Below are 12,638 nucleotides of genomic sequence, written 5' to 3'. Positions count from 1 at the left end.
AAATGCATCAGTAATTACAAATTGCACACAAATATCTTTCTTCCCTATGTTGCTCAATTTCATTCCAAAAAAAAATTAAGAAGTAGAGGATTTCCAATGAATTCCTATCCTCAGTACTTTTAATCTCTTCTTACCCTTTGAATGAGATTTTTAAGTACTGTCTATGTTAGTAAAAAATTCAGCTTGCCTACACAGAGCTATGCGTATGGCCCATGCTACTGTAGAACTACGTACTTCACAATTTGTTCTGCAATGAAATAAAACTACCTCTAGAAAAACGTTATTCTGATCAATTCAGAGCAGAAAGTAAGGCAGAAGGAGGCCTATATAAGAGGGTGCACACACACATAGACAAAATAAAACTGACAATGAGGACGAGCATTAGGTCTATGAAAATCAAGCAAGAAATATATCTCACCACCAGAATAAGTAATTTTCATTTACCAGATGCAAAAACTAAAATTTCCAGAATGCTTTCAGCATCTGCTCAGTGAGACCACAGCTTACAAGCTCTGTCAGTAACAGTCAGTTTCTGAACACAGAAGTGACTAAAATTAACATCTTCTAGCCCTAAAAGATCTAACACTAGCAGTTCAGAGTTTAAAACAATGGGTATTTTTATAATATAGAACAGAATTATACTGTTCCAGATACAGCTTACTTCCTACCAGCCTAAGCCAAAAAAATATGGTACTACAAGGAAAATTTCTTCATCAGAAATTGTTGCTTCATTTTCTTCCTTAATATCTATTTAGAATGCCTAACTTGAAGCAATGCAACTCTTCAATAGACAAATTACTGAAAAAATGGAAGATCTGCATCTGTTCTTAGAGAAGTAGATTCACTCAGACAAGAACCAGTTACCTCCTCAGAATGTGGAAAAAAACTAATTTTACTTGAGTTTGTGCAGTTGGGTTCAACGCTCTGATCTGAAAAGCAATACTTACAGTTTTTAAACAGTATAATGGGATTAACTTCACAGAGTGTTATTGACTACTCTGGTCTGATTAACTGGCATTTTACTTGGATAAAAATATCATCTTAAACACCGCACTTCTATCTTAGAAGTTAGAGCTGAAGAGTTACGTTTAAAATGAATAGGTATCAGCAGTTCCCCAATCTGTGGCAGCTCTTTCTAGATCTCCCCTCAAACTCCCAGCTGAAATAATGATCCTGATTTGCAACATGCCCATGAAGAGAGACTGCTTTTAAAAGAAGTCGCCCCGTGGAACGGGAGAAGCATTTTCCAAGAGGCAGCTTCACTGGAGCACGTCGGAGCTGAACCAGGAGAGAAGCCTACCTAGAGAGACCGAAGAGCCACCGCAGGAGGGGAAGGAACTAGCCAGCTGCCAGCGACACAGAAAGCCGATGTCCATCTGCCTCTTTTTCCTCCCGCTAAGAAAGGTCAGGGAGTTCAGGGTTCCCAGGGGACTTTTGCCTGCTTTCAGATTTTATTATAGAACTGCGAAGCTAATTACGGGTACGATAACTTCAGTAACTACTTTTCATGCAGGATCGCAGAGCGGAAAATAACGAAAGCATGAATGGAAAAATCTCCCTGGTTTTTAAGCTCAAGGTAATTCAGAGAAGGTACCAGATATTTCAGCAGGTTGCAGCAAATCCTCCATACTACAAAAAGCACCGAGTAGCCCTCCAGGTGTTCCCAAGCCCTACCCAATAGCACAAAGAATTGCAACGCTTCCTAAAAACATCAGTACGACACACCAAAGGGCACTCAGAAGACTGAGGCACGACTGTTTTTTTTTTTCCATATCAGTTGGCAGACTTTAAAATAGTGAAAAACAGGTCGGCTTCTCTCTACAAATGTTTAGTGGCACTACAGGCACAAGACACAGGCAGGAAGGATGCCTTCGGGACAGAGCATCCTCCTAACTGAGCCTCAAAGATGGACCTCGAACTGCAGAAGCGTTTAGGAACCAAACTCTTGCTAAAATTAACAGCAGTCAGGAAAATATGTATTTTCTAGATTGCAGGCCTAGGACAAAGTGGGAAAAAATATACGTGTGAAAGGGCAGAATGCCCCCACTAGCCGTTTTACCTATATAGGCCACACAATACTGCAGACGTATGCTCCCTGTCAATACACCTGTCAAATCTTTAGGCATATGCTAGGTTACTATTTGTTACCCTAGAGCTATGCTCCTTCCTTCAGGGCATTTAGCAAAGTTATTAGCATTCCTCATGAAAGATTTATTTGTGTTATTCTCTCAGCAGGGGCCAAACTCCACCTATGTTGTAGCATTTTGTGGCTGTAAGGTTATTTTCAAGTAGAACTGTTAGGATATTTCACTGAAGTGCTTTGCAGTCCACGTTCTAGTTCCCATATTATCTTAGCCACAAGAGTACACTACACTTACCTCCAAAAGGAGGCACAGCACATATCCCTACAGTTAATATTAAATGAATTACCAGTAACCAGTCTCAAACATAGCTTGCAAAGGTTTGTTCACATTCGCTCCTCCTTTTTTTCTTTTTTTAACTGAACATTTGCTTCTATATCGTTACCTAAAGAGTTGGGGTGGATTTTTTTTTTTTTATCTGCTCTATATTTTCTAAAGAACATTCTCAGCCTTCCTAGGTTTTACTGTTGGAAGTAACAAGGACTGAAAAAGACAGATTTTGAAGCTTCGGTGAGGGGAACAAAAGACCTTCTCCATTAAGAAGAACATTCCACCACTAAAAGCTTATAAGAGCTGGCCTCCATACTCATTTCATATGAAATCTCAGTAAAGTCTGTATGTATTTTATTTACCTGTTCTTAAATTAAAATTTATACTTAAGAAAAAAATCCATTGTAGCAATTTTCGTTCTCATACATTTGCATGAAGCTTGGCTACCTTTGGTTTCACATACTTGCTTAAAGCAGCACACGCTGGCACAATTTATTCATCTTCCTGCAGGAAACTAAACGATACTTTTACTCACTTTCAGCCAAACGTAGCTGCCTGCACAAGCTCGGTTATCCTGCTACATCAGTATAGACACAGTTTAGAACAGCAACAGAAACTTTGAATCACTGCAGATGAATAGATGTAAACCAAAACAAAAAACAGGCTGCAAGTCTCAACTGCTTACTTTGTCTCTTGACTGCAAGGAAAGCTGTGAGATACATACTAGCCGTGGCGTTTAGCTGCATTTCTGAGAGGTGACCTGGGATAACAGTGATGGTACTGGGCTGCAAAAATAATGCAACAACACTGTGATGTCATTCCACCCATTGCCAGTTGCCAAAATCTGACAATACGCCAATAAAACTTGAATTTCTGATTTTTAAAAGTCTCATTTTTTCAAGTTATGAACTTTAAAAACCCCTTACAAAAAACAGAAAAAAGCTATCAGCACAGTACGCGTACAGCTCCCCTTTAAATAGCACCGCACACCATTTCCAGAATCCTACTCACTGCTACTCTTTCCTTAGGAGGCCACCTAGTCATCACTCCAGCACACCTGAGCATTAAACCAGGGATCAGACCCCCTGAGTCAGTCCTGAATGCTGTCTTCAGTGCAATATACTGCACGTCACTGATGCCCACTCTTCAGGACCAATGTTCCCACTGTTTTATGTTGACATTAATAATTAACAAAGAGAAAGGGATACCTACACTGTAAAATTGTCCTCTGCCATACTGCAGCTTTGAGACTTTTCCTTAGGCTAAAGGCGAACATAGTTCTTTTATGTTATCTAAACACCGTTTTAAAATGGTATCATGCATCAGTGATCAAGACTAAGTTTATTATCCTACAAACAGAAATTAAGACAAAGATATAACTGATTACATCCCAATAACTTTTATTAAGAGATGCAGGGATAGCATTTCTAAGGAAAGCATGGGCTCCACAAATCAACTGATCTACTACCCCACCACCAAGCTACAAAGCTGGCAGCGATGTAGAACGTGGTATTTGTTGCCCTACCGGGGAAAACTATTTTAAGTCTAATTAACATGAAATTTTTAGAATGCAAGTGCTTTTCATTTATACATAAAACAAAATGCCACGACATTTCTCCCATCCATTTATCATAAACAAGTTAATTACTGTGTAACAAATAGCTCCTGCTAGAATCTGTATGTTTTGAGGATGTTAGAGAGCTGACTCAGGCAAATAAGATGAACCACAAAGTAGTAGTTAATAGCTTATGGCATACTTATAATAAAACAATGACTCTGTGAAAGCTCTTGTTGTCAAATTAAGGCTAAGCTATTTCCATCGGAATAAGTCAATTATAAGCAGTCATTATCTGTTTAACTTGATTCAAACCTAGAATACTATAAGCACTTTCATTTTGATACATTCATAATGATGCACATATTTGAGGGCTGGATATTAGAAAGCTTAAAAAGGAAATGAGGCTTTCATTGCCACAAAGCGTATCTGCGACACACGCACCATCTAAACTTCCCAATGCTGGCTGAAGTTCACCTCTATGCTGAGAGCTACATCCTACGTAAGTTCTGATAAACAAATCCTCGGGGAGTATAAACTGTCCCAGAACTCCCCACACCTCCTTCCTAAGGACAAAGTGAGACTTACGCAGCATGAAGACTTTGTGTTGGCACACTGGAATCCCTTGAGAGCAATTTAAACTACATTTTTTCCCCAAAATTCATGAAAGCACTGACAGGTGAAGCCCCTCCTACTTTTTTTCAGGCAAATACTCCCATTTGTCCTAAAGATGAATCGCTGAATGCCGATGAATAAGATGGTGGTAGCTGGCAGCAAAGCTTTGCGTGGTTAGATGGTGTGAAACAGTACATATGTCAATCTATCAAACATGTTAATGTAAGCAATCTGAACCCATTTTTGGTCTGAACTATTGTACAATACCTCACCCAGATGGAAGAAAGAGATAAACATTTTATGCTTCAGGCATATCAAGTGTTAGGGAGTAAAATTAAATCTAAACTGGAAAACTACCAATTTTACATGCTAGAGTATATATAAAGAATAACATAAGCATGAGGAGTAATTTTATGCAGCAGGTTTTTCCCCCCAATTTTCATACAAATTAATGAGAAATATTTCTTTCTTCAGGATAAACAGCAGCATGTATTTGAGTGTAGACTGCAAAGGTGTAAAGACAATACTTTTTGTATTAGCAAACACAGCTTTTGCCCTTTTTTTCCCTTTCTCCTGCAGTTGACAAAGTGCTTTACACATCATGTACCTAGTGACAACGTTATTGGGACATGAATTTTACAAATAGTATGTGCACACATAATATTTTGAGGGCCAATTCGGCTCTAAATCAGTGGGAGCTTTGCCGTGACTAATACAGAACTACAACTGGACCCTAAAGGATAAAATTACAGTGTTCATTAAATATATATCTTCATTCAAATCAACCTGACAGCTTATCTAAACACATCTTCAAATAAATATGAAATTAATCAGCTGCAATTGAAATGACAGCCACTATGCTGTCTTCAGAGGAGTTAGCTGGCAATGACTTTGAACAGACCTTCTGCTCCATCCCTATTGTCCACCTACATAGCACGCAGCGCAACTTAACCAAGCACTAAACTGCAAAAAATACTCCTCCAAACAAGTATATTAATGACACGATTTTCAGTGTATTTGGAAGACACTGTATACCAAACTAATTTCCAATGCTAAAAAGCATAAAATTATATACTCAGCTCACAGACCCATCTGGAAAGCCTTACAGTATCTAAGTTGGGGAAAAATCCCTATTAAATATGTAAACAATTAGTACTAGGTCTCTGATATTTTCTGTGTTGCTACGTTCTTGGGTTTGCCTAGGTCAAACCCCCATTCGGTTATCTTTCAAATTAAGAATAAATTCCCAAACATCTACTAATTGATGCCAGGCCCAGCCAAGAGAATTCCTGAACAGCAAAACTAAGACAACTCGGCTCAGAAACAAAACTGTTTGCCAACTTGCACAGAGAGAAAATGACCAGTCTCGGGTCTTGCTGAAGCCAGAAAAAGAATATCGACAACATTTTCTCCCTTTCTAGTGAATCCAAGTAACGGAGCAGGTGTTTGCTCTGGAGGAAGACCAAATTCCCAGCTTTCTGACAAAGGGATATGCACGTGACTAGACGTACTCAGGAGAAAGCAGCAAAGGGTTTACAGTCCCTTGTGTGAAGTACTGAACCCTGACGTGCTCCTCAGAGCATTATGTCTTTAGAACTGCTGTAACATCCAGTAGCGATTAGTGATTTAACAAGGGTGTGGGAACACCGGGGAAGGGGAGGAGGGGGAAATAGTTTCTTTTTCAGTCTTTAAATTTCTCCAAGTAAAACAATGACGTCCTGTATCATGCAAATATAAACTTTAATTATTTTAACTTGAAAAGGAGACAGATCAATACACAGGATAATCTACTGTCATTCGGATTATGAAGATGTCTTAGAATTTACCATCACAGAAGTGGTTATAATCCTGCAATTACTATAAAGCTAATTGGTAGTTTCTTTTTGCCTGTGTTTTCATGTTGTCAGTGGGGCAGTAACAAAAATGAATGCCACATTTGTGAACAGAATGTCTGTAGGCTTGTTTACCACATTTCCAACAACAACGTCTGCTTTATCATGCATTTCAAAGCAGGGATAATTTAAGGATCTTTGGGTTTTCATACATAAAAATATCCTCTAAAATATCAGATGTAGAGCTCCTTCAGACAGGGTGGGAGTGGGAGACTCAAAAGTGAAGTGATGACCTTGCATACTATAGGCAAACGATCCACCTGAAGCAGACATCATGCGGACTTTGAATGATTCATCTGTATTCAAAACTGCGCTCAGGTAAATCACTTAGTGTTTCATCCTCCTACAAACTTAATTCTGCAGACAATTTCACCATCAAAACCAGTAACTAAGTCTCCTTTCACCTCCCTAAAACAGAGTACAACTGTTTTACTGCAGCATCGACTAAGTCTTTTGCTTCACTTACCTTTAAGTAACTTCTGTCCTTCCACGATATTCTGGGGGACGAACGCTGCGTAGTCGTCTTCTGAAAAGCCAGGCTTGCACGCGGGTCTAACTGTAAGATCCCCATTGTGCGCCTGCAAAATCAAAACAAGGGAAACATCATGACTTCTGTTATTTGGTACAATGCTTCGCTCTCAATGAGCGGGTGTCTAGGCGCAGACAAACCTGAACAGTAAAGCAGTGTGCAAGTAGAAATCGCCTATGCAAAAGCAACAACCTTGTTGGAGTAGATCCATACTGTAGCTGCAAAATTAAAACAGGGCAGAAAATAGTTGCCTGACTACAAGAGAGAGCATTGTTTGTAGAAAGGCTGGGATACTGGGCACTGTCAAAGGAGGGCAGGAAACAAAGAGCAGCAATTCATCAACAGGCACAGTGCTCACACTGGAGGCACGCAAAGGCCTGATGTTGCAACATCCACATCACTGGGAGTTTTGCTACCGACAAACTGGGCCAGCCCCGGACTGGAGGAGGAGAAACAACCCGGCTTGCAGCAGCTTTGAAAGCTCACAGCCCCCTTCCGTCCTCGTCCGACACTCTTGTTGCTGTTGCCTCTGGGACCCGGCAGGTTCTGCGCTTGCCCCAGCGGCGAGGAGGGATGGAGAGATCCCCGACCAGAACGCAACGACGCCTCGGAATAGCGCGGCCCTGTGCACAACCTGCCGGGAGCCGGGGGAAGCATCCAGCTAAACACGGCTGCTCTGCTGCAACTCGGGACCGTGCTGCCGGGAAACAGCCCCGCCACGGGGACGGGTTAGTCCGGCCACAGTGGTCCAGGCTCCTCGGGATGGGGTGCGCCATCCACGCAAGCAGGGTCCCAGACCCCAGCTCCGGCCGGTCCCCTAGAAGCTCACAAATCAGTGATTTACACCTAACGAGCGCTAGCAGCCAGCGAGGGATGTCGGCAGGGCTAGCCAGAGCATCACCCAGCGACGTTCGGATGCCGCCGGTCCCAGCAGAGTCACCGCCCCGATAAAGTGCAACTCCGGGTGCACACCAGCCTCCTGCAGCAGCCCGCGCTCCCCGAAACACACGGACAGCCACAGCGTTGCATTACAGCCAGCGAGAGAGGCGGCAAGCGAAGCTGAGGGTCCTCTCGGAGGAGCTCAGCAAGCAGAAGGGCGAGCCGAGGTACTCTGCTAAGAAAAGGAGAAAAAAAAAAAAACAGAAAAAATCCCGGGAAGATTTTTGGGGGGGAAGAGATGCCAGCCACGGCGCGGGGAGCACGAGCGAGCGGCAGCTCCGCGCACCATCTCCGGCAAGATGCTGCAACGGGGGAACCTTTCACAGGGTGGGAGCGAGGAGAAGAGGCTCCGAATTGGGGAGCGCGATAGCGGCCGGCGGGAGGGAGGGGGGAGAGCGCCCCGCTGGGGCTCGGACCCGGCCCGGCGGGACCCCCCGAGCGCCGCTCGCTCCTGCCGCCCGGGAGCACCGCGGCCAGGCGTCCGCGCCTCCGGGGAGGTGCGGCAGGCGGCCCCTTGCTTAAAAAAAATAAAAAATAATTCAAAATAATTCAAAAAAAAAAAAAAACTTTTCAGGCCATTCGCCCCCTAACGCGCGCCGGCCCCCTTCGGCGCGTTAAAGGGGCTGGGAAAAATAAAAGTTAGAGGTGCCGGCGGCGGATGCCGCCCGCAGCCGCGCAGCGCGGGAGCTCCGCGGGGCCCCGGCGCTCGCCGAAGCCCCCACGGCGACGCGCGTGGCGGAGGGCGAGTTTCGCCCCGCCGGGAACGCGGCACGGCGGGGGAAGCGGCGCGGAAGGCACGGCGGGGGGCAGCGCCCGCTCTCCCCGCTGCTTACCGGGGCGCCCCACTTACCGAGCCCCACACGGGAAGCAGCAGCACCAGCAGCACCCGCGGGCCGGCCCTCATGGCCCCGACGCCCCTCGGCAGCGCCGCTCGGGCCGGGCTGCGCAGTGCCGGCGGCCAGGGGGGTGGTCGCGCCCCGCTCCCGCCGCCGCTGCCGCTCGGCGCCCGCTCTGGGCTGCAGGTGAAGCGCCCGCCGCGCTCGCCGCCGCCGCCGCCGCCGCCAGGCCCCGCCCACCGGCCTCGCGCCGCGCGGGCGCGCGCCGCCTTAAAGCGGCAGGCGCCGCCCCGGCAACGGGCGGCCGCGCCCCCGCGGGGCCTCGGGGAGGAGGGGGGATGGAGGGCGGCGGCGCTGCTGCTGCTTCCCCCCCCTTCCCCACACAAACACCTCCGCCGCCGCGGGGGAGGGTCGGGGTCTCTGTGGCAGCGGGGGGGGGGGGAGAGGCGGCCCTGTCCGGGGAAAAGTTGTGTGTGCTGAGGGAGGGGCGCCACCAGAAAGGCGGTGCGCTGGGGGGGGGAGGAGGGGGGAGAGGGCCGGGCAAGGGCGTACCCGCAGGAGGAGCCGGCCCACCTGAGAGGAAAAGGTGGCATTTCCAGGGGGAAAAAATAATATATCCCGGGGGGAGGCGGCCGGTGAGGGGAAGGTAGCGTATCCGGGGGGAAAAAAATAATATGTCCCGGGGGGAGGCGGCCGGTGAGGGGAAGGTAGCATGGGCGGGGGGGAAGAGGCAGCGTCTTCACCGGCCTCCCTTGGTGAGGGAAAACACGCACAGCAGAGAGGGGAAAGCAATATATCCACGGGGAAAAGTCGCAGGTCCAGTGAGGAAAAGCTGATATCCGGGGGGAAAAACGAGCAGAGCTGGAGGAAATCCCGGCTCCCCCCCTTGCAGAGGCCTGTTTGGGGAGGGAACGGGCCAGGTCGCAGCGGGGGCGATGCCTGCTGGAAAGGCGGCTGCTTTCCTGAGAACGGAATATTCTGGGCAAAAAGCTTTTTCAGGACCAGGTAGAGAAACGCGGAGTCGCTGAGCCAGCTCTGTAGCGGTGCAAACGCCCCGCTCCGCACCTGGCTCTTCTTTCCCTAAAGGAAAAGGGGCACGTCAGGCCTCGTTCCCGATCGCATCGGTAGGAAATAAAGCTAACTCCGCTAAACTAGAGGTTTCCTGGTGTAGAAATAAAGGCAGATCAAAACAAGCCCAGGAAGTAAAACTCAAGTCAGTTTGTGTTTGCACAGAGCTCTGAAAATGGAAAGCAGTGATTTCAAGTGCTAAGTAAGGCTCCTGTTATTTTCTTCCAGCTTGAACCTGGCATCCAAATATGATCGTTCTCCTTTCTGAATGCAGCTCAACTCCACGAATAAGCGTTCTCAGGCATGTATATTTTGTGCATATAAATCCAGCTTTGATTTGCATAAGTAGATGCATACTATCTGATGTACGTGCAAAATCAGACATTGCAGCTGAAAAATCTGGCCATTAAACTATTCTGTTAGATTCACACATTTTCCAAGGAATGAGACACACATAAATCCACCGACTGCATCTTTTGCTATTGAGCAGATTTAATAGCATTGTGTTAACACCTAGAGACGGTGGTGAAGAACTGAGACCTCGTTGTATTAAGCTCGTAGACATGCATAATGAAAAGATTGTTCCCGCCCCACCAATTTACAGTCTTAGTGGATTATAGGGATTTTTCTTGTTTTTAAGCAAGTATTTCTCAGTACGTTATATAACATCAAATAAATCCCATCATTGTATTCAATGTAGTGTATACCCCTTTTATGAAGTACTTTTACAAAAGCAGAAATACTCAGGTGACGCTATGATAGCAAACATAAATCTTTCTATATATATTGCCTAGATTTGTGCATTTTATTTTTATCCTAAATTCCAAAGTTTGGAGGACATCGTTGTTCTAGGTCTAAGGGCAGCTGCTGTTGTTGCTATGTAAACAAAACTAGCAGTACTCTGGAGACTTCACAGAATCACAGAATCACAGAATCGTTTAGGTTGGAAGGGACCTCTGGAGATCATCTAGTCCAACCTCCCTGCTCAAGCAGGGTCACCTAGAGCATATTGCCCAGGATCACATCCAGACGGGTTTTGAATATCTCCAGGGAAGGAGACTCCACTACCTCTCTGGGCAACCTGTTCCAATGCTCTGTCACCCTCACAGTCAAGAAGTTTTTTCTCAGGTTCAGATGGAACTTCCTGTGGTTCAGTTTCTGCCCGTTGCCTTCTGGAGTTTCTGCCCAACTCCTGGAGATATTTTGGATCTGTGCAACTGCAGTGTGAATATTTCCTTGGGAACACCTATGGCCAGTTACTTTGACTCTGGCTGGACTACAGCTGTTGCTGTGCATGTGCTCACTCTCTTTGATAACTTTGTTAATATGACACGTTCTACAAGTATTGTCAAAATAAGTCTGACACCACAACAGATTGTGAAGAAAAGACAGAGCAGTAGTGAAAAAAATTAGAATTCCTCAACATGTTTACAGTTGATTTCTAATCTGATGGCAAATTGAGTTTTTTCTTCCCAAACTAGTTTGCCATCCCTGTTTTCTAACCTGTGGTAACTGGTTCTGTACCTGGGGAACAAGACTGCAAATCGAATGAGTTATTCTTCCTGGGTGCATTTTCCAATTATGATTCTCATACCACTGACATAAGTGAGACACCAGGTGCCTTCCCAAACTGAGCTGTTTCCAGAAGGATCAGATAATTGGAGAAAGAGAATACAAATCCAGCGTACAAACAATGGAAATCCCTAGTTTACATGTGTGGTTGTTTTCACTCTATTGTTTTCTCTCAACCTTCAACTCTGAGTAAGTTTTGGATCGAATTAAAGCTTTACTAACAGATTAGCTACTATTTCAACCATCTCCTTGTTTAGAGGCAATTAACATAAGTGTAAAGTGTGCATAAAATGTGTTCCTTCACGTCTTTAAGGAAAATTAAAATATGCCATTTACATTTTGTAGCTATTGAACTTTCATGAATTACTGTATTTAAACATACAGGTCTGAGCTGGGACTTAACGTGTTATTTGGGAGGGTTAGCTTCAGTGATTCTGCATCTTACAGTCTCTCGCTTCACGTCGAGTGTGCCAGGAGACTGGTTATGAATTAATATTCTTGCTTAAAAAGGAAGTAGGAAGCTCGACCATCTCAAATATGAACACTGCAAGATGTGGATTTGGCTGGATGAAGACATTTAGGAGAGTACACGTGCACATTAAATCAACTTGCTAAACACCTCAAGAGCAAAACTGCTGATCCTAAGAGCCAACTTGCAATGCTACACAACACTCAAGAGAATAAAAAGCTCGTAGACGAGACATCTACAGATCTGACTGTGCCAAGATAATGAGGAGAACAGAGTACACAAGGGATTTTTCTCTTCTTGATGCACATATGTAATTCCTATTGACAGCAGCGGGAGTTACACGTACATATCAAGGGGACAATAGAAGGGTTAGTGGAGGAGATGAGTATCAGATGTGAGCTGCGTTACCATGGGCAGAAAATGAGAGGGAGGGAGGTGTGATCACTGAGGGACAGTACAACACACAATAAAATTGTCACGCAGCCATCAGATATGTGAAAGCATGGGAATAACAAATTAAATGGACAGGAGGTGAGAAAACAAAGTTTCAAGAGACTTTCGCCTTCCTGGCTTAGGACTGAGATCTGGTTTCCTTATTTGGGAAGTGTTCCCTCTGGCTTAACCTGTTTAATTCTCTGATAAGTAAATGTTTCACTGAACTGAAATAAACAGTTATGGCCTAAATGCTAGGGGTAAAGATAGTGTACATATAAAACACTCTGACACACAAGGAGAAATGAAATTAGCCCTCT

The 12,638-nt window shown here is 45.1% G+C and overlaps 1 protein-coding gene across 1 annotated transcript in view; it reads right to left on the bottom strand.

Annotated features, from left to right (window-relative positions):
• The window catches only part of CDH4 (cadherin 4), a 467,238-nt gene extending 458,252 nt beyond the window's left edge, over window positions 1-8,986 (bottom strand). Inside the window, exons 1-2 of the mRNA XM_068912696.1 lie at window positions 8,792-8,986; window positions 6,940-7,051 (exon numbers count right to left, since the gene is read on the bottom strand). Coding sequence (XP_068768797.1) covers window positions 6,940-7,051; window positions 8,792-8,845 — 166 coding nt within the window. The 5' untranslated portion in view covers window positions 8,846-8,986. The remainder of the gene's footprint in view (window positions 1-6,939; window positions 7,052-8,791) is intronic.
• Window positions 8,987-12,638: the final 3,652 nt, after the last annotated feature.

The sequence above is a fragment of the Struthio camelus genome, chromosome 18 (assembly GCF_040807025.1).
Source record: "Struthio camelus isolate bStrCam1 chromosome 18, bStrCam1.hap1, whole genome shotgun sequence".
Classification (NCBI taxonomy): Eukaryota; Metazoa; Chordata; class Aves; order Struthioniformes; family Struthionidae; genus Struthio; species Struthio camelus.
This window is presented reverse-complemented; position numbering and strand designations above follow the sequence as displayed.